The 21940-nt window shown below is 44.6% G+C and overlaps 2 protein-coding genes across 7 annotated transcripts in view; one reads left to right on the top strand and one right to left on the bottom strand.

Moving 5' to 3' along the window:
• The window catches only part of dync1h1 (dynein, cytoplasmic 1, heavy chain 1), a 343117-nt gene extending 326320 nt beyond the window's left edge, over positions 1 to 16797 (bottom strand). The window contains exon 1 of the mRNA XM_052085351.1: positions 16790 to 16797. The gene's annotated coding sequence lies outside the window, so the exon portion shown is untranslated. The remainder of the gene's footprint in view (positions 1 to 16789) is intronic.
• The window catches only part of qkia (QKI, KH domain containing, RNA binding a), a 67596-nt gene that overhangs the window by 18794 nt on the left and 26862 nt on the right, over positions 1 to 21940 (top strand). For all 6 annotated transcript variants that reach the window (XM_052085398.1, XM_052085397.1, XM_052085394.1 and 3 more), the window contains exons 2-3: positions 4763 to 4905; positions 15670 to 15786. In XM_052085398.1, coding sequence (XP_051941358.1) covers positions 4763 to 4905; positions 15670 to 15786 — 260 coding nt within the window. The remainder of the gene's footprint in view (positions 1 to 4762; positions 4906 to 15669; positions 15787 to 21940) is intronic.

Here is a 21940-nt window from a genome sequence, read left to right as displayed (position 1 = left end):
ACGGACCGGTGCATTTAAAAAGTATCCCTGACCCATTTTCTCCCTCCCCTCATCATTTTCTCCATCCTAATTTCAATCTCTGAGCACCCCCTCCCTCCTCTCCTCTTCCTTGTAGGCTCATTTACAATCACATTTCTGGCAGAATAAACACAAAATCTTTCAACTCGCAATGGTTAACTGCCAAAAATCACTTTACGGCAAGCGTACAAAGCGGTTAATGATGCGCTTTTGAGAATATTCCAAGAGAAATTGGTTTCTATTGCAGTTGAAGATCGAGTCCACACGCCGGCATGTCCCTTTTGTCCCTGCAGATTGGAGGCAATAGGGCAGTAATTGAGAGAAACAAAAAAAAATGATAAGACTAAAATGAGGACATTGAGGAGTGTCTGCAGGGCAGGACAGAAGTGTGAATACGGCGGCAGTCTGCTTGCTCAGCGGTTCTTTTCTTCTTCCTCGCGACCCTCTAACCACTCTCAAGGGCGATTTTCAGTCTCCCTCTGCTTTTGTCTAAGGAAAAGTGGACGATTAGAATGACTTTGTATGCATTTTGCCTCCCCCCTTTGAGCTAAACAGACAGGCTCGTGACAGGAAAGCGGTATGCGCGTGCGTATTTGAATGGGTTTGCCGAGTCACCTTGCAGAAGACACGATGGCGGCACGTTGCTCGGTAACATGGTGATACAGTTGAACTTCCGAAGTCGGAACGCTAGCCGTTGCTCTTCAGGTTTGTTAGCATTCCTCATTATTTCGCTTTGGGATTTATTCGATTTGAAACCTTTAATTACGGAGTCCACACCTGTTCATTATAAATGCCATATTTACAAGACTAAGAGTAAAAAAATAAAACATTCTTCATGTTAATTAATGATTGAGGGCCTAATCGTTTTTTACATTGTTGTACATTGGTTCCACCGTCACTCGCAATTTAATTTTTAATTTGTTATGTGACCTCGCTTGACAGTCAAATCACGTTTCCCAGTAATCTGTTCCAGGAAAACACAAGCAAATTGTAATGAATTGTAGAAAATGTTTCTGTCTGAATTTTGGGACGGCTTGGAACGGATTAGGGCAATTACATGGAAAATGTGTCTCTGCTTAAACATTTTTGTAATTCATAAATTTATTCCAGAACCGATTAATAATTTCGTAAGTCGAGGTACCACTGTATTGTGTTGCACCTTCTGATGTCTGCACCTTGGCCACTAGGGGGTGTCATAAAAAAACACCCGCACCTAAATATAGTACACAAAATGGATGTGTAACTGTTTGTGCTTGTGCAGCTGCTGCGCGTGACGTAGTTAAGTACATTGTGGATGCCGATTGGCTGTCGGTGAGGGACAGTCATTGGAAAGTTCAAATTTTCGCTTCAAAAGTTTCATCCCGACCGCACAAACTACATTGACTGTAGATATTTTTTCATCTTAATTAATATTCCACAAACACAGTGTTAATCTGAATCCCTTGTTTAGACTAGAGGGGTCTAATGAAACATATTCATGTAAAGAAAACATTTTGACTTCCACTTTAAGCTAGCAGGCTCTCAAAAGGCTAGGTGATGAGATTTGGTTTCCATACATGTTGTGTGATTCTCTTTGTTTGATGTTTAGCTTGACAGGAACCCTCAAGTGGCCGTGGAAATGAATAGCTCGAAGCAAGCACACTTGAACGTATGCAAAGATGAACTTGAATGCACAACGCCGGTCGCAATCAAATCTACGGAGATATAACTAGTACCGCTGCTAATTGTTACTGACAATTAACTATTAAGACAAGGGCGCTGGACAAAAGTATCTGGACAACACTTTCAAATACCATCATGCATATTGTACAGGTAAATTCTTGAAGGCATTGGAGAATTGAGGTATCACAGAAACGTGACAACATTTTAAGAATATTGGCTGGCCTGCCCTTGTCTGTTAATATTCCCTTTGTCTCTCGTTTGTCACTTCTTCTTCTCCCAAGATAGCGATTTTCGGCCCTCCCCTCCCTTACCTCTCTCGCGCAATCAGCCTTTTCTGCCATGCCGGACAGCTAGACAAATGATTTTGTCACTCGGGCGAGGTGTGGGGTAATTTTTCGGCGAGTGTGGCGCTTCAGAAAGGACTCCCTGCATTGAAATTAGAGGTTGTCAAATGCTACACGTCTCCACCGATAGCCTAGCATGGCCCCTTATGTTAATGTGGCATTTCAGCAAGAGGAAATAGAAAGAGGGGCTGGCTGCAGGGAAGGTGGTGTTGTGCTAGTCGTGGTTTTGACACTTTTTTTTATGGGAGAGGGGTCCAAATAAAACCATTTAAAATGAACATGAATAAAGCTAGGTCGGTTAAAAAAACAACTAATATATATATATATATATATATATATATATATATATATATATATATATATATATATATATATATATATACACTGTAATTCACAAAATGTTCTTGCCAATGGTGAATTTTGCAGATCACTTTCTTTCCATCATCCCCTTTGCGTTATCTTTGCAAATATTTTGGAATCGTTTCGTTTCAGAAAGAAGCAACGCACTGCGCCGCCTTTTGAAAACGCGCAGAACCGAGTGAACATCTGTCCCACCGTGTGCACACCGGCCATCAATCATAACAGCCACGGAAAATGGCTTTTGTCATTTCGTCACTGTGCCGTCGGCGTTTTTATGGAAAGGCTTGTCGTAAATCTGTTCGACAAGGATGTACATAATGTTGCAAACCTTGGACTGGCATGAAATTAGAATGTCACCTTAGAATGACTTTAGAATTTTGTCCTTAAGATGAACCTATGGCAGAGGACTCTTGGTTTATGATGACAACATGAGCCAAATTGGTTCAGTACGTTCGCCAAAAACATGCCATACAGAGTCACTAAGCTATGCTAACGTGCTTGTAAAGTCAGGATTACTGTAAACATTTATATCAACATTTCCAAGACACAAATATAAAACAATTACAGGAAAAAGAGTAAAAACAGTGAGGCAATTAAGTGATGCTGAATTTTGTCCGTGTGAAATTGATTTTTGATTAAATCGCTTTAAAATGTCTCCGCAACGTGACTGCGGCCAGAAAAGATGCACTGTTGATTCAGTCTTGGCTAGTTTGCTCTCCACCTAAGAACATTCAACTCTCGGGCTGCAGCTATAGAATATTTTCAGAATGGAATATGCACAGATTATTTGCAGCAAGTACCCTGAAAAATAATCAGTTTTGCATTAACAATGCGAATCAAATATATGTGCATGTGAGACTTTGGGACGCCATTTTCACGTTGGGCTTGAATTGATACGTTGCTTAGTGCTGGCGATCGTAAACATGCTGTTGCATTGCAAGAGTCCTGCTTTGCAGTAGCCATATTGCGTTTTATCTTCTTTTTTAAAATAGGTCAATTATAAAAAACTTTGAATGGTTTGTGTCTTTCACGGACTCGCTCCGCTGGCACGCCATAATCACACAACATACTTCTTCATATGGCGTAAGATTAAAGTGACACTTGACAGCGTTGAAAAATTATCCTCGCAAAGCTGCTCGGCAGAGATTTCAACTTTTTTGTAATCGAGTTATTACTTTTATCAGCTCAAGTTCAAGTCCGTGCGGTGAGTCGCTTTGCAGCGTTGTCAAACTCCTTTCCTCGTCCCACATTAACAGCCATACAGACAACAATGGGAAAGTGATCACTTCTAAACAAGTCTTAAAGGATAAAAAAAAGTGGAGAGGGGACTCAACAACAAAAAAACCCTAAATGACTTGTTATATGACATCACTAGTCGCTAATGCATTTTGATGCACAATTTTGCTAGCTTACAAAACGGGCGCTTTAAGGCTTAATGGAGGCCTGCACGTTATTAGGTTGGGTGACTGACTGAGAGAATCGATGTACCTGAGTGATGACCTCATATGGGAGGGTCTGCGTCACAAAGCGGATGTGTCCCAGAGGTGTTATCCACTAATACTGCAGGCCAGATGTTCGCCTCCGTCTGTCGACAAGTCCGTCAATCACATAATCTGAAGCAGGAATTCCCCCGCAAAGGAACGCAGTGGGTAATTCCGCTTGTTGTTGGGAGGGGCGGGGCTCCAAAATTGTATTACTTTGAATGTTTTCCAGATTTCCCATCCCATGCGTATGGGACAATTATGTAGATCTGGCCCACCTTGCAAATGAGGTGCAGTGCAAGGTTAAATCTTGGAGGGGGGGTAAGAGGTACTTTTCAAATCGTATCTGTAGCAGAGTATTTCGGTTCCCGCCGCTGTTGTTAATGCAGAGTTCTTCCAACTGATGTGATTGCATGTGATCATTCAAGTCGATGCCAATTCCTCCGCACACACTGCATGGTTGGGCTCCAAATGGCTTAAAGCGTGGCACAACAAGCAAGCGCATGTGACCAAAATGTGTGTCACTTAGTAATGGGTGTAACAACTGCAGACATTGATCCCCCCCACCACTGTGACCTGCTCGCATAAACTGACCCCCTCCCTGCAGATTACTGTTTGACTGCGTGTCCTTTTAGCCTGTCGTTATGCGGCCCGCTCGTCTCCATTGTGTACGGCTGCTGCTCTGAGTAATTGCTAGATGTCGAAACCTGGCCAACGTTGGTTAGTCCCCCCCTTGTCAAACTGTTTTTCTTTGGTTTCAACAAAGCTTTACGTTAACGCTTTGCCCCAAAGCTCACAAGAATCAATAGGAGTGACACATCGGATACCAAGTTGAAAAAAAAAATGGACGCACGCTCTTCCAATTGACTGATCGCTCTTTTTGTGTTTGTTTTTCAGAGATCAACAGAGTGCGCAAACACATGTACAGCGACACAGTCAATGGCCTTGTGGACAGACGCCCCCTGGAGCTGCCTGAGCCTGTGGGACCCATGGTCTACCTGCAGGAAAAACTGTTTGTGCCTGTCAAAGACTATCCAGACGTAAGTACCGACATGTCTTCTCTTGTATGTACGAGGGGGTAAGCCGTTAACCGGTTGAGGCTGTTGATGAGGACTGGGGATCGCAAGTGTTGGAGCTGCCGTTAACTCATTCACTCCCAAAGACGTTTTTAAACGTCTTTTCAGACTTGGTCTAGAATTGGCTGGTGCTGAATGAGTTAAAGGAATCTCCGCGCCGTGTATCCATCACTTTATGGTCACTCGTATCAAGAGGTCACGGTTTTCTTTGTAATCTCTGCAATTTGCTCCAGGAAAGGAATAAATGCAGAGGAGGGGATGAAAGATAAGAAGCATTGAGGAGAGAAGTGCATGACCTCAGCCAGGCCTTGGGCTGCATTTTTCCCCTTGAGAAACTTGATAAAGGTCTACCCGAGGACTGGCTTGAATTAGTTTTGCTCAAGTCGAACCTCTGGGCCTTCCATAGCATGTAACGTAGAACCTTAAATGTCATTTATGCCGGCAGTTATTCTCATAGGAAACAATGGAATTCCAAAGTTACTAATGATGTCAAACCTTTTTTAACGATACAAGCAATGCAAGTTTTTAACATTCGTAATTGTCAGGTGCGGTGTAAGTGGAAAAATAAATTAGTTGCTATCTAACTCAGTTTAGGATCAGATATGTAAAAGTATATATATATAACTCAGTGACTTTTACACAGAGGGCAACCATTCGCTGCTTTCGGTGCTCAGCTAACCGTCATGCGTTTCCACTTTTCTTTGCTGCGCTGCAATGAGCGCAGCTCCCGTTAAGTCAGCGTTGTTTACAAGCTGCCAGGAAAGCTACTAAATTAATTAGGCTCACACCCCCCGGGTGCCCGAGATGATTCAGTGGTGACCTTACCAGACACACGCAGTCATTCAAAAGGACAGAGAAGACAACAGGACCGACGCACCTATCACTCGCATGCTTTGTCAATGTCATTTTAGTTTGCGCACGTGCGTTTGTTACGTCCCCAAGAAAAGAGAAAACGCCAGATAGCTTTGATATAATTAGGTGTGGTGATTGGAACCAGGGGAAATCAGCGGTAAGTCTTAATGGAATTATGGGTTCTATTCTCAGAGAATATACCTTGAGCTGCCTTCCACATGTGCACTAGCCATGGTACTCCGTGTACAGTATCTTGGCAATCATTTTTTTATTTTTCGTATCAGGGTGAAAACCGAGAGGCCAGAAATGGTGGCGCGGACGCAGAAAATTCTTATCGCCATCTGGCCAGTGCTTAGGGAAACGGTAATGATGATTGGGACCTGGGACCAGGCAACATTTTCCACAGCTCAAATTTCTAACGGATTCCCCAGATTTCCCCTCATCCTTGAAGGCCCGTTGGGGGGGGGGGGAGTGGGGAATGGGGACGTCATTTTATGATTTTTCTCCCTCAGTCACCTCACATCAGTGGTGTTAAAACGCGGGTCTTTGGTGGTGGTCCTTTTTTTTTTTTTCCGGCCTCCGGCATATACTAAAAACTTTTGGCAAGGCGGTATTAAAAAAAACAGGGGTGGGGGTGGGGTTAGAGTTGACAGTGTGTTGGAAGTTTAGCTGGTGAAAAAGTGGGGGTCGTGTAAGTATGCAAAGACAAAAATGTAAATGTGCATCTCAAGATCACCTTGAACAGAAAGCCTTGAAGTAGCTTTGTAACATAATTGCATGATTGATCTGTAAAACGCTTGTTTGAGGTACAATTGAAGTTAAAAAAAATCTTCCAAGTGTCCCGTTACCCGTATTTTGTTGGCTCTATAAAGGCTCCAGAAGGTCAAATAAAATTCTCGAGAAAAAAATATTCTCAAAAGTTCACCAAAGCATCAATTTGTGTGACGCAACGCAAAATGTCAGCAAATCTCTGATGGCCCCACGGAGAAACGCGATAAGAACGGAAAGGTTGTGGTTGCCTTTCACAATATGAACACTGTGATTAAAATTACACACATTTACATTGCAAATGCCAACTTAAATACATTCATTAAACAAAACATTTATACAGTACCTATAAGCCGCCTTTTTGGGTGACGGTATCGCACTGTAAGCACCTTCCGTATTCCGCCCCATTACCGAAAATATGCGCGGATTTTACGATAGCAACAGTCTGAGCCTGGAATGAACCAATTAATTTTACATTATTTCCTTGGGGGAGCTACATTTGGCGGTTCCACTGTATTACTCGATGACACTTGACATATTAAGTTGTGCTCTCCACCTGCACGTCATTTAATTGTACATAATGAAATTGTCCCAGTCTGCCTGTTTGTGTCTCGTCAGGCGTCTCTCTCATCTACCGTACTTAAAAGGCGGCAGTTTTGCAGCCTCCGTCAGCGGCGCGCGCGGCTCTTTTGAGCGTCGCCGTGGCGACCCGCATCTTGACTGACAGCTCAGTCACAGGCTATCTGATAGCGTCCACCTTCAATTAAATGCTATCTGACGTGGCGGCGCCGCTTTTCCTCCGAGCGCTCGCTCGCGTACACACGGGCAAGCCGGATGACGGATCAGAACGTCATTTACGCTGACCTTCAGGCATCTGATAGGTTGGGCGTCTTTAAAAATGACACCCCTTTATTGCCTTTGTGTATGTATTAACTGTTCAGTGAACGTCCAGACTGAGGGCGGGTCACCTTAGGTTCAAAACACTTATCTCCAGAATGCTTTTACTCCTTTTCTGATGCAGGAGGTGTCCACGAGTCACCTTAATAGTAATGCATCAGTCTCAAGCAGCAATTAACTGAGTACACTTGAAGGGGCGTCTTGACGAAATTATCCTTCTCCAAATGGTGAAAATAAATCACAAGTACCCGAATGTAATGGCTGTTCATATCCCTAGATTGTATTGCCGGGCCTGAAAAGAATTTCAATTTGATGCCACTCATGTTCATGCTCAGGGATTTAGTGTACTGAAAGAGTTGCGTTCCACCGGCGGTGTAATTTATAGGTAAGTTATGACATAGGGTCGTGTGTAACGAACGCAGTAGATGAGTCATAATTGTTGTCAATATGTATGTGAAAAATACTTATTCTCCTGCCACTGTGCAGAGTGGTTGCGTCATTTGTAATCTCAAATCTCGTCCTAAACCGAGGACGCATGACGTACCGGTACAACAAACTTTTTTTTTTCCCCCACAGTAGGCTTAGTGTCCTTCTTTCAAGCTGTTTCTCACGCCTGTAAAATATGGGCTGTGTGTTTGAAAAGAATGAAAGCCCACCCGACGAGCGAGCTTCTGTTTGCGGTAGTGTACTTTCGGTCTCCTTTGCCCCAAACAGGAAGGGAATCACCGAAAGCAGCCAACGTCGAGTACACAATACTCTACAACTCAGTTTATGACTCTGATACCGGAAGCAAAGAGAACTAAACTCTGTACTGTATATTTATGCATGGAGAAACTCAACTTGAGTGCCTCGCAAGTCTTTACTTCTACCTCAGTGCTCAAAGTGGGGGGGGGGGGGGGGGGGGCATAAGCAGCCAGGTTGGATGAAGAAGACCGGATGTCGTGCACCTTGTTGCGTCTCCGCTGCGAAATTACACGGCCACATCCCAGCAAAGGGAAAGTCATTAAGCTCGTTCCCGTGGGTGGTGTCATCGCTTATCATACTGGCAGCCGGTATCCTTTTGACCCCCCCACCCCCCCTTAAGTCATTACCGGGCTTCCAAATGTGCTGCCTAACATCTCACCTCTGCACACTGCTAGAGAGGCTGCGGAATTTCAGTGGTGGATGGTTGACTCTCGAATAGCGTGATTGGAGAAGCAGTCGGTCTGATGGATGGACTTAAAGTTGAACAGTACCGCCAAATTGCGTCGCGAGCGCCGTTGTCTATTCTTTTTTTTCTGAGCGATCAAGTCACAAACTGGTAAGAGAAGGAAATTATTTTTCTTTCCGCACCTTTTTTTTTTAGTCCACACGTTACCAACATCATTGTTATGACAGTCAGAAATACTTTGGAGTGAATAGTTGAATGGAAATGTCATACTTAATTGTCTGCCCACTTTTAAAAGGTAATCGTTGTGTGATGAGCTCAGAGAGATTTGACTTTCCACAAAAGGTTCAACGTTAGTTCTCTTGCGTCAATCTCACTTTAATGTCAAAGTTTGGCAAGCAAAGCGGTAAACTCGGCTCGCGTCTTCGCTCCCAAACCAGAGCCGATGTCAATCTTGAACGCTTTCCATTTTTCCTGCCTATTTCCACTATGCCTGCAACCCCACAATAAATCCAAACAGAATTATCAAAGGAGGCCACGGATTAGGTGTTAAATGCTGGATGTGCTAAAAAAGAGAGCTTTGAAGTCTACGGGGCTTTCAGGCGGAAATGTCACCGTTGGAATCGAAACAAAATTTACCTTCCCCCCCCCCCCCCCTTCCCCCCATCACACGAGCCCTCATGCCCTCAGACCTTTCATGTAGCTCACACCGCTGCAGTTTTGTCCACTCTTCATCTCCATTTTCCTCTGTCCCGTGGAAATGTGTCAAGTCGCTGTGGGTTTGGGGCCTCAAAAGATGAATGTGTGACCGGAGGCAGGAAGCCAGCAGGTGGCGTGTGAGCTTGTGTGTTGCGCGTGACCCGACGACTCCCAGGTACTGCACCTCAGTTGCTGCAAGCTATGAATAGAGCAGCACTGTTCTCCACCTTGAAACATGATTGGAGTTCTCTGTAGGAGAGATTCCTATGAGCAGGTGTCAGCACTTAACAGTCCAAAATAGGTGCAACCTGATCATTTATTGCATGCATTATAAACCACTCCTAAAATATTGGAGGGCCAAAGGTGGTTTGGACTTGTGCTGGGCGATATGGAAATAAAAATCTATCACGGTAACCCAATATATTTTCAATTATTCATTCATTCATTCATTCATCTTCCAAGCCGCTTGATCCTCACTAGGGTCGCGGGAGGTGCTGGAGCCTATCCCAGCTGTCTTCGGGCAGTCGGCGGGGGACACCCTGAACCGGTTGCCAGCCAATCGCAGGGCACACATAGACGAACAACCATCCACGCTCACACTCACACCTAGGGACAATTAGAGTGTTCAATCAGCCTGCCACGCATGTTTTTGGAATGTGGGAGGAAACCGGAGCACCCGGAGAAAACCCACGCAGGCCCGGGGAGAACATGCAAACTCCACACAGGGAGGCCGGAGCTGGAATCGAACCCGGTACCTCTGCACTGTGAAGCCGACGTGCTAACCACTGGACTACCAGGCCGCCATATTTTCAATTATTGTACAAAAAATATATAAATCATACAGCACACTATGTCTGCTGATCCATTCCCTTTTTATTTTATTTTGAGGTGACATGAAAACAGACCTGTGGCGCATGAGAAATGCCTCCAGTAGTGCTGCTGAGAATGCTGGATTAGTTAACGGACAGCTCGATGGGATCATTGGTTGAATACCGGCGACTCTAAAAACTACTCGATAGCTGTAGCCCATATTGAGACATCAGAAAGGAAGGAAGTGAGGTGACATCCTTTGGACTAGGTGTCAAATTCTATCTTTTGTCTGATACATTGATAATGCAGTCCTCATTTCCATAAACCCCACGATTCCAGCTAATGCGTCATTGGTATTCTCCGCACAGCCCCTCTAAGCCCTTCACGCACACACCCAGAGCACTCGGCCTGATCTCATTTCCTGTCTCCGCACCGCCGCAAACAAACGCAAAAATTGTCCTTCTTTTCCGGACATTGTTGCTGCAACTGCTATTGTTTCGTCACTCACGCACGCACACACACACATGCATGCGCGTGACAATCGGCTCTGGGTGTCTGCAAGAGTTCAGGCCACATTGCGGTTTCACATACAAACACACAGAGGCGCAAGCATAGATATGCACACAACATAACCCGCCTGTGGCGTAGCGATAACTGGAGCCACCCACCCCCCGCCCCCAAAAAAGTGCCTTTAATGTCATCATAAGCCCTTGTCCTGAAGGGGGCTTTGTATACTGGTGTGTATTTGTCTGACTGTGTCTCACACACACACGGTTTGTTGATGCGCAGCAAGGCGCCTTTTCTGTGTTTGTATGTTTTGGAAAGCGCTGAAAACTTTGAAGTCATGAAAGAACACACGGGGGAAATGTTGGTCCTGTAAGATCCCAGAGCGGAACATGTGTAAAAGAGCTCAAACTGTGAGTGTGTGTTGGAAAAATAAAGTTTTGGGCTTCTGCACACCGGTATTTGTGTCAAACCTCTTAATATGTGGTTTGACATGAAAGCTGCACTTGAGGCCACTGAAACCAGACCTTTTGGAAAACTCCTCCTTCCGTGATATTCAGATGTAATACTGAATAATTAATAGTTTCGTCTCAGCATCCATTTTTGTTTCGACCAATTTGAGTTGGTTGGCTTTTTTCCCCCCTCAGCCTCACAGCTGAGACTCAGTCATTGAACACGCAAACTGGCTAACCGATGTTAGCTAGCTAACAGCTAGCCGCTACAGGGCTCGATACGCTGAGTAAATTGGTGAAATTTTTTCTGTGTGCACAAGTTTAAAAAAATCATCTACAATACAATACATGCTGCTTTCACAACAGCGGCAGCTGTAACAAAGCGTTTAACAAATTATAGTTGCACATGGCAAGTGTCTACTATGCTATATTGCTCCCTCTAGCTAAGTTCCAGCATAAGAAACACTGCGTTTTACCCTCTTTTTCCCACTTGTTTATTCATGCACAAAATGAATTTCTGATTATTCAATGGGACAAGAAAGACAGTAAAATGATACAATACTCGTTTGAAAAAATATTGGATAGTTGCAGCCATAAGAGTTGACTGTTGGGCCTTGTTGCTAACCAAAACATCAGGTTCTCCCTATATAAGTGTCAAGAGTCTCTGTGAATTCAGTTGTGGAGTCTTATTGTCTGCCATGTCTATGTTGTGAGTTGAATTCCTTGTACAGTATTAAAAGACTATTTTGAGATACGGGGACACCTGGGCACCTGGTCCCTTCTGTGGTGAAGTATCTAAGCTAACCCAAATTCTTCGCTAAATGGTAAATTATTTCTTGGTAACTCCACTAAAAAGCAATGGAGCATCCCGACTTATTTTTGCTGTGCTATTTTTACTTTTCTGTCATTTAAGAGCAAAATCTTAGGTCCATTAACATACAGATGGTAAATGGCCAATTAGGTTTTTTTTTTCTTTAAATATGATACAAAGGCAGCAAAAAGAATTGGAAATATGCACTAAAGATGACGCTGCATCCATCACATGTCTACTGCCTGCAGGGAGTGGAATTCCTGGCAGGCTCGCTGCCTTTCGGATGACTCCAATGTCTCCCTCTCCATTTTTTTCACTCTAAAGGAGAGCACCGTTGAAAGCAAAAATATCGAGGCTTTTAGTTGAAGAGACTCATCACCGACGGATAACACATTAAGTTTTATTCCGTCACCAAAATGGATCGTTTTCGAATTTGTTGTCAGATGTCTCGTGCAGAATCCGTCTGCTCGGTCTCAAGCAAGTATGTGTTTCCATAAGAGCACACGTGACACACTGGCCCACACCCCCCTGGACAAACAAAAAGAACGCAGAGGAGGATTTGGCCGTGCTTTCTTTCTTCCTATAATGGCTCCCCACCGCTTGTGACAAACAGATATTAGTGTCTTTTACCTTTTGTGCTTGCATGTCATCCACTCCTTAACCTTTTCAGTCTTTATTTGTCTCGGCTCTTCTCCGCCATGAATATGTTAATGAGAGCGACGGGCTCTATGTCAATTACAATTGTCATCAACATATCCATGTCCTCGGAGAGCGGCGAGTGTCACTGGGAAGGGGGAGGGCAGCCGGCGTAATAAAATTGCTCTTCTGCCGTTACTTTGGGGTTGGGCGCATGAATCTCTCCGACCGTTTGCAGTTTATAGTTCTATAAACATGTTGTATGTCCATATTGTGGTCTGTGATTTAGATAAGGAGTGAAAGCGTTGTGGAAACATGGAGCGTATTTTCGCGACCATACACGTATCGCCTTAATGGCCGCAGTCTCAGTTGTGGCTGCTTTTTCGGAATTGAATACATACATTCGGCGCCGTGTATAATGGACGATAAAACATACGCCAGCGTGCGGCTGGAGCAAAATTGAGTTCGGTTGTACCTTAGTGAAGTATTGAACAATGTGAAATGTGAGTGCGCTTAGTACTTTATTGAAGGATAGAACAATGCGCTCACTGTATTTTGTTTTGATCATTCCTCATGCGCAAATCCATCAAAGTCCTCATCTTCTGTATCCGAAATGAACAGCTGGGCTCGTTCTCCGTCAAACACGCCAGGTTCCCCTCTCGTCATTGTCGTTTTCCTGCTTCCTTCGCTTGCGAACCACCGATTCGTTGATCTTGAATTCTCTCGCGGCTGCTCGTTTCCCGTGTGCCTCCGCGAAACTGACGGCTTGCATTTTTAAATGGGCTTGGCAAAGGTGTCCCTTCGTAGGGGCCATTTTCGGGGGGGTCATTAGCCCAACCACTGTTGTTTCGCACAATTACACAACAACATTGACAGATTTTGGAACTTGGTGCAGACGCAAAGCGCGCCGTCTTATAAGGCGCCCCCTGTCTGACTAAGACTTTTACAAAATACGGTAACTATAACTAGCTAAGCACATAAAAAGTAAATATCAGTCCTTCCTACAAAGCCATTGTCGCATTGACATGTACGCCTATGTTGAAGACGCCGTTAAAACAATCAACGTCACCAAAGAGCAATTTCCACTTTTAATTCTTAAACTGTCCACTCAGTCATTTGCAGTTTATTGGTGCGTCAGTCAACCAAAGCCTCACCTCACTCATTTGTGACACAGACTGCTCCCTCGTGTCGTTTGAGTCTTGTGTTTTGTGCCTGCACATGTTTTCCGAAGACTCCAGTTGCGCCTGTGCCCCCCCCCCCCCCCCCTGCATCCTGCAGCAGGCAGTTTGGCTCATAAATAGCACATTAAATGGTAAATGGGCTGTCACTCAAAAGCACTTTTCCCACCTTGGGTACTCAAAACGCTTTCCTCATTTACCTACCGATGACGCCGCATCAGGAGCAACTGGGAGTTCAATGTCTTGCTCAAGGACACTTGGACAAGGTCGCAATGGTCAGGCATTGAACCCCCAATCTCTGGGTTGTGAGACGACCACTCTCCCACTGATCCATGCCGCCGCTGGTCTCACTCGTCACCCCGACGTTTAACCCACGGGACCGTGTGGCACGTCTTCCTAGCCAGACATGTTCAAAATGGCTGCCTGGAGTTCCTGACCGTCCCCCGCCCTTGTCTTTGTTTACATGGGTGCTCTAAATGTGTAATCTCCGTGTAATTAAACGAGACTCCGTTGATGGCACTCTCGCCTTTTTGCTCAGGTGCCGGTGCAGCGGAGCGAGTAAGCGCATGTGACTTGTGTTTTACGAATTTAATGCGTCCGTGTCAAGCCTCATCGTCGTAGCTCAAGAGACGAACGGCGGCGTCTTTGTCATGGCAAACTTACACTCCTCGCGCCGCCATTGTTGCACTAAAAGCAATATCACATTTGAACGCGTGCGTCTCATATCTCGCCGTTTTAATCTTATCTTTATGCATGGCCGCCCGCCCCGCTTCTCTCCGTTCTTTCTCTTTTAATTTTGGAAGAGGAACCCCGTTGGATTATTTCAACACGTTTTGCCTTGATCCCATTGGAAGGCAGTTCCAAGTGGAGGGGATTACCTCCGTTTATCCCTTTTCCTTTTAGTACAAAGTCACAAAGCAATTCAGAAAACAAAAGGAGCCCCTGATATTTGCACACAACCTCGCCTAGCCTCTGAACTCTTCAATCCCGCCTCAATTTTCCGTCAAAAGCTCCCTTTTAGCCTGTCATAGCTGACATTTTCCCGCAAAAATGAGGGCGACAAAGTCGACATGGCGGATGCTGGCTGTGCAAACGGGAATAAACGAAACTAGACTCCCTGGTCAGCTATTCTTGAATTTTAGTACGTGGGGCCACGTTTTCTAACAGAGTCCCGGTCCTGCGGCCATGATGCCACCCAATTTTGAGGGAGGCTCATCGTTTCAGCAATCTATCACCAACACGGTCGTAAACTGCAGTAAATATTTGTATGAAGGAAGAAAAAAACACTTCTTGGCCACATACATAAAAACAATGAAATAAAAAACAGGAAGTGCAGCGGTAAGTGCGTGCTTGTGCGGCATGACCACCGTGCGAACCGTTTCATTGTGCATCGTTGGTTACCTCGGAACGCCGGCACAGCTATAAATCCAGGATCCTGCCCTGTAATAAAACGTTAGAACGATATTTAATGGGAATCTGACAAAATGTCCCCCCGCTATATCGTGGTTCAACCAGCGCATCTCCGCTATAGCTCAAATATTTTGTGAAGCGTATCTTACTTTTGTCGCCGCTATTTTGCAGAAACCTGGCGTTTATAGCGGTCCTTTTTATGGGTTTTTACTGCATGCTTACTAACCTTCATGCCCTTGCAAGTGGGAAAGGAGAGCCACAGTCACCATTCCACTGTTCAGCCCTTTATTGAGCACAGAGAGAACAGTAAAACACAAGTCACAGATCGAACCGCGACTAGTCGCACGCAGACTCGCCGATGTCACGCACCACTCGCCAAGCTCCGCCTCTTAAAGGCCCATACTGCGTGTAACAGAATCTACAATGCCTACAGAGTTTTCTATACCTTTTTAATGCTCGTCTTTTTGGTCATGTTGGTTAAAGTCCATTTCACAAATGCTCAGTTCCATATTTTAATCCATTTTGCTCTCTCTACCCCCCCCCCCCCCCCCCTCTTTTTTGCAGTATAACTTTGTGGGTAGAATCCTCGGCCCGCGGGGACTCACGGCCAAACAGTTGGAAGCAGAAACGGGATGTAAAATCATGGTGCGAGGCAAGAGCTCTATGAGAGACAAAAAAAAGGTAAGCGCATTCTGGTGTGTTTTACCCCTCATTATTTTTTCATGGCGCACTCCCCCGGCGCATCCGAAACGACAGAAAAAAAAAACATTTTGATCTTGCATTAATTATTGTTCGGAGCGGGCGTTTGAGGTAGAGATTCCTTGAGGTATGACGCCAGCATTTCAAAGTTTGCCCCGGTCTAGTCTCACACGAAAGCATCCTCGTCGACGTGTGGAAACTCGACACGGCGGCACCCGGATGCCTGATGGCTGGATGCTGACATGTGATCTGTTTGCGGAAAAGCCGTGCAGTGGAAAGTAAAAGAGGCAGTAGTAGTAAGGCAGGCAAGCAGGCAGACGGCCAAGGCCAGCAGCAGCCTCTATTTCTGGAGCCACCGAGCTGAGGTTGGAGGCATAAAAGGTTAATGCCATGTGTGTTTATGTCCTGACATGCCAGTGCTGGACGCAATTCTTCTCCCCCTTCGCCCGTCCCCATTTTAAACCTCTACCTCATTATTCCGCAATCAGAATATGCGTTTCTAAAATTCATTTTACAGCCATATTTAAATAGCGTGACTGAAAAAGCAAGTTCAGTTCAACCATCTTGTTCCTTGCGTGTACTTCTTGCGTTGTAAAAACCGTGGAGATGAAGAGCGAATGAAGACATTTCTCATGGCGTGTTTGTTCCAAGCATCGTCCTCGTTTGTCATCGTCTTGTAAAATGGTGCTACCTTGACTGACAAGTGACTTACGAGCTGTCACCTTTTTACTTTTGTCTTGCAAGCTAAAAATTCACAGTTGAGCTTCCGGTAATCCAAATATTAAATGGCGGCAGTGAACGTGACAAAAAAAATCAATCGTTATGAGTTGTCAGCAGTTTCTTATTGCCAGTACTATAAAGCTAAACTTAAATCAAAAGAATTTTGCATCGACTTTGTCTGCCATCTGAATGCACATAAACAAATAATGGGAACTGCCATGGATGGGATAACAACTTGGTTCCCCGAAAGGTCTGGGGTGCAGTTCCTGTGGTTGATTTATCCCCCCCCCCCCCCCCACCCCCATTCTCTCTCACTGTTATAACAAAAATAATCAAAGTTTGGCCTAAAGAATCAAATGTACAAATTCACACATGGAACAGGAATTTAACGTGACCAGGGTCAGACACAAACTAAAGAAATGGCTTTCAATATGAATTAAATGTAGATTCATTTGAACTATTTGTAATATATTTTGATACACGTTTGTTTGCTTCGGGTTATGTTCGTTCTTCCAACTTGTTTGTTCGTTTTTGTCCTGATTGGTACGACTGCACCTTCACTTCATTTATTCACACTTCATGCTGATCATTGGATGATCTTCCTTTATCTTCAACGTCCGCCTGCATTTTTTCTTGTCACAAACTAATCTGCAACTAAAATTGCAAATTGTGGCACAGATTGAAGGAGCCGGTCAAGATGAAAAATCCTACAAACCTTATTTCTCCCCGATGTGTATTTCCCTCCATTTGCCCAAAACTAAGGAAAGTACTCGATCCAGCCCCCCCCCCACCCCCCTGTACCAGAAGCAAATGGCCTGACAATATCTCACTAGAAACTGTGGCATCAGCATCATATCCATTTATTAAAAGGAGTGTTTGGAGGTATTTGTGATGAAATATCTTTCCTCTGGGATAAGTAAATAACCTTCTATGATCCAACGCGACTATTCTGGACTTCTCCTCCATCTTATTTCTTTAGTCCCTAGCCTGTCAGCCGTGGGATGCTTTATTGTCTTACATTTACATAAGGAAATGTATTTTATCCCCTTTTATTGTGGGAACACAACTTATATGCACACACAAAGTCTACAGTTGCACCGTTACACAAACAATTCATGCTTGCAGACGAGCACATTTTAGGCTGAGTCATAATCTTCGAAGCTCCCGGCATGCATGATTTTTTTTTCTCTCCCCCCCCCCCCTCGTTCCCTTGTTCTTTTATTTTTATGGAAACCTCCTATTCTTATTTTAATTTCGCTCTCTGCGCTCATTTCCCTTGGAGTGTGTTCATTAGAAGAGGAGACAATAAGGGCAATCTGCTCTCCTCGTCACAATTAGATCCACGAGTAGTTTGAGAGGAGTGAACAATATAACCAAATTAATAACCGATTTCCACTAACCACTGACCATCGATGATCCTTCAATCACTGTATCCTGATATCATTGTATCGGAATTCTATCGTTCCGTAAATGATTCCGTGATTCTGATAGTCAAAATTTTTTCAGAAAGGCAATCTTAGCTGTTCCAGAGAGATTGTTTTGTCCTTGCGCCCAGAATAGCATTAACAATCTGACCAAGGTCTGCCAGATCTTAATTTCATCCATTTTTGTTGTTTGTTTTTTTTTGTCGGTAAAGCCACAAGAGTCTTTGAAGGTGTTGCATAATTACGGCTCAGTCTCAGACGAAACCACGGCCCCCGGTTGCCTCTTTTATCCGTATCCTCAACCCTCCGTATTTTTCGCTACGTGCCCCGTGGCGGCCCAGGAAGCCACGGCAGCAGCTTTAGCCGGCGTGTTTATTCAGGATCCATTAGCGGCAGCATTTTTATGCTCTCAATAATTCAGCTGGTTGCTCCTGGGCCGCGCCGGCTGACGGCGAGCGGGTTCACTGAAGCCTTCATGGCCGTGCGAGAGAGCGACAGAGAGGCTGAGTGAATCACGGTCCAGTGGAGAACAATGGCGAGAGATGGAAAAGCAGCTCGGCTAGAAAATAGGTAAGAAGAATGAAGGTGAAGGGCGAAATGCAGTTATGTGTGAGAGTGCGTATGCTGCCATTGCCCCCCCCCCGCGATGCCCATGAAAGTTGCTTAATGGGTTTGGACTGTCTTCGCTTTATTTCTCAGACAAACAAGTGTTGAAATATTACCCCTTTGTGAAGTTACCCCTCTTAGCCCATTTGTCTTAAGGCTGACTTTTGGCTCCCAACACCCACTCCCTCCCCCGCACAGCATCTGCCTTGCCTGCCAAGTACAAAGACAAATTAAATGCTCTTGTCTGAAGCCATATTTCCTGAGCATTTTTAAAAAAAAAAAATTCTTTCCCGGTCCTTTTTGATTTTTGTGCAGATTGTTTCCAAAATGTGACGGAAAGGACTTTACTTGAGGTTAAGGGTCAAACGGGGTCCTCGGCACACTACGAGGTGGTTTAAAAATACTTTATCGTTCGTCCAAAAAGGGAACCATAATTTTCTGCCGTACTTCATGTTTTTTCGAGTCACTTGAAAATTCATGTGGATGTAAAACTTGTATACTGGCCCCCAAGTTAGAATTGGGCAAATCCAACCTAGGGAGTCGAGATCAGGCCTAAATAACAAAGTGATCACTAAATGCTAATTTATGGCTTCGGTGGTCAAACGGCGAAGCCCATCTGTGTATTTGTGCGAGAGAGTCACATCCACGTTAAATAGGAGGAGACGGAACATATTACAGGATAATAACCCATCCCCAGATTGCACTTAACACTGATAAAACAACTCTTGCAACCTTTTTTCTTGTGACACATTTGTTCAGACAAGACGCGTTGCACATCATTTCCTCAGAGAGCGCTTGTGTCGCTTTCTGTGCGGCACTCTCTTGTATGTGACGGCTTACACTTCTTAGTTTATTGTTGCTGGTGATTGTTGTCATGTCCTTAAAACATTTACCCAAAGGGAGGAAGCTGGCGCTGAAAGTCGCGATTGATGACTGTTGTGGAAATAGCAACATGGTTCAAGTTACATATGCGTACACGTACTTGGAACTGAGAGTCGCCGCTTGGAATTGAAGCGGATTTACGTGGGGACAGGAAAGGTGAACCAATCTTTTTTGTTTCATCAGTGGATTCTACAGCTTCTTGTTGACTTTCAAATTTAGCCGGTCGCCGACATGTGCACATTTTGAGCATGACGTCTCTGATCCATAGGTGAAAGGACACTTGGATTCTTTCCTCTTTCATCTAGAACTGCTTCAAACAACAAAGCGTATGAGGGAAAAGTGGTTAAAATTGCACTTGCATTGTTGTGAAAGTGCTATATAAATCAGGATGAACATAGCAACCACATGTATCCAAATATGCATGGTCAATTGCATAATTTTCACAAAGGTTTTTTTTTTTTGGTTTTGTTTAACTCTCGTGGACACTTCAACTGTCTTAAAATTCTACCTTTTCATCACTCTGTGGGAGCTCTGCAGTATTGTCATTAAGATGTTTTCTTGAAAAGTTATTGTTTTTGTCAAATGTATTTTCCTTACCGAACATCACTGCCTGCCTGGTTGTTCTTCTGGGCACCCTTGGGCTCTGTACTGCACCTGTTTGGACTGTTGACATTTAGCCTCAATTTAGAGCAGCCACTTGGCTCAAAGGCGAACGTACTGCTCAAAGACCATTGCATTCCTTCAATGCCACATGACTGCTAGTGCCACGTAGCCCGAAATCCATTGTTGGACTAACCTTCACTCCTAATAGCAAGGACCGAATTTCAAGCTCTTTTGTGTTTTCGAGCATTACCAACTCAACTCTTAACGTGAAGTGCCACCATGTAGTGTAAAGCGTTTCCGCGGGGACTACAAAATCCTGCCTTGAACTAACCAGCCTCGTATTTGTCACTTTAAGTCAGAAGGCAGACTGTGGCCAGACTAGTTCTCAAGATTGTAGTTGACTTTTGTGGGCAGAGATGCCATGTTATAGTATGCACGTGTGCTTTTATATTTGAACCACTCTGTCCATGCCCCATTTTGCATATGCCGAATCACCTTTCAGTCTGTGTCCCCGAATGGCCCATAAGCAAATAGCCACGGTGGAATAATGGCCCCAGTGGAAAAACTGAGCCCTTCCTCCCTGTGTGGAAAAGGGGAAAACGAGAGTGGAATATTGAACTTTTCTGTACGTGCGTGGTAAAGAGCAGTGCCATGGCAACAGCCCTCTGTAGAGTAGAAAGCAGGTGGGTGGCACTCTGCTCCGAGTGTCTCTCCTTGGCGCTCCACAACTCAATAGAAATCACGTCAGGCCGGCCGCAGGGCGCCGCTGCAATGCTGCTTTGGATTGATCGGGGCCATAATTGCTACAGTTGCAGCTTGAGTGGGTGAGGTGCAGTGATTCTTGATAGTATAAGTAGAGTTTCTATTTTAATTTGATCGTTTAATTCCCCCTTGCTTTCATCTATTGTTTTAATGCAGGTCTGTAACCTAAATCTCTGCAGGGTTACCACATAAAGTCCAGCAATGGTGTACCGAATCGCACCAGAGGACCATAACGCATCATTCGGATAATTGGAACTTGACCAAACATGCCACGTTTATGTTTTAACCAAATCCACCCTGTCAAGTCTGGACATAGCCTACTTGTAGTTTGTTACTCAGATTCAATCAGAAACGAAAAGACCGTAGTTCACACGTTTGGCCCAATTTGCAACTTGTCGATTTGTGCGACGCACTGTTCACATACAACGGCATCCTACTTTGGAAGCAAACTTGGAGCCACCTTGATCTGCATGTGCGCTGCACACTCGAGTTTGGAAGATAACGTTCACACTTGACCACGTGAACTCTACGCTCTCAGATGAATGAGATTGAGGGTTGAAACAATTGTTGATTTCCCCCCCAAGAAAAGTAAAAGGAAAAATCTCTGACTTGGTCCTTCACAGTCATCATTTTTTCACACTAACTCACTCACCTCTGCGTTGGCACAATCATGGCAACCCAGGGGGAAAGAGTGTTTCAAAGACAGATTGTCCAAAGTTGTGATGTTGACTGCAAAGCAGAACTAACGTCTCACGACAGCGCATCTATGCGTGGCAACATAAGGTGATGAGGGATGTTAGCTAATTTAATGTAGACAATCAAGCTTCTGCAGTGGCAACTAATTGGCCGGACATTCAATTTGAGAGTGGCTAACGGTGAGCCAGTTCACAGCTAGCCGCGAAAGTGCAAAAAACGGCCAACTCTGCACTCATTCGCTGACACCCACATCACTCACCGGGCCAGGCACCTCCTTTTAAAGCCTCACAGTTATTTTTTGGTGTTTTATAAATCAAAATAACCTTTTATCTGATTACACAATCAGTTGGATAATCGGTGTAATATTTGGCTGATAGCTGCTCCCCCGAATAGCAACAGAGCCGAAACTCAAGTCAAGTGTGGGAGCACAGGCCACACGCAGT

This window comes from Hippocampus zosterae, chromosome 14 (genome assembly GCF_025434085.1).
Source record: "Hippocampus zosterae strain Florida chromosome 14, ASM2543408v3, whole genome shotgun sequence".
Classification (NCBI taxonomy): Eukaryota; Metazoa; Chordata; class Actinopteri; order Syngnathiformes; family Syngnathidae; genus Hippocampus; species Hippocampus zosterae.
This window is presented reverse-complemented; position numbering and strand designations above follow the sequence as displayed.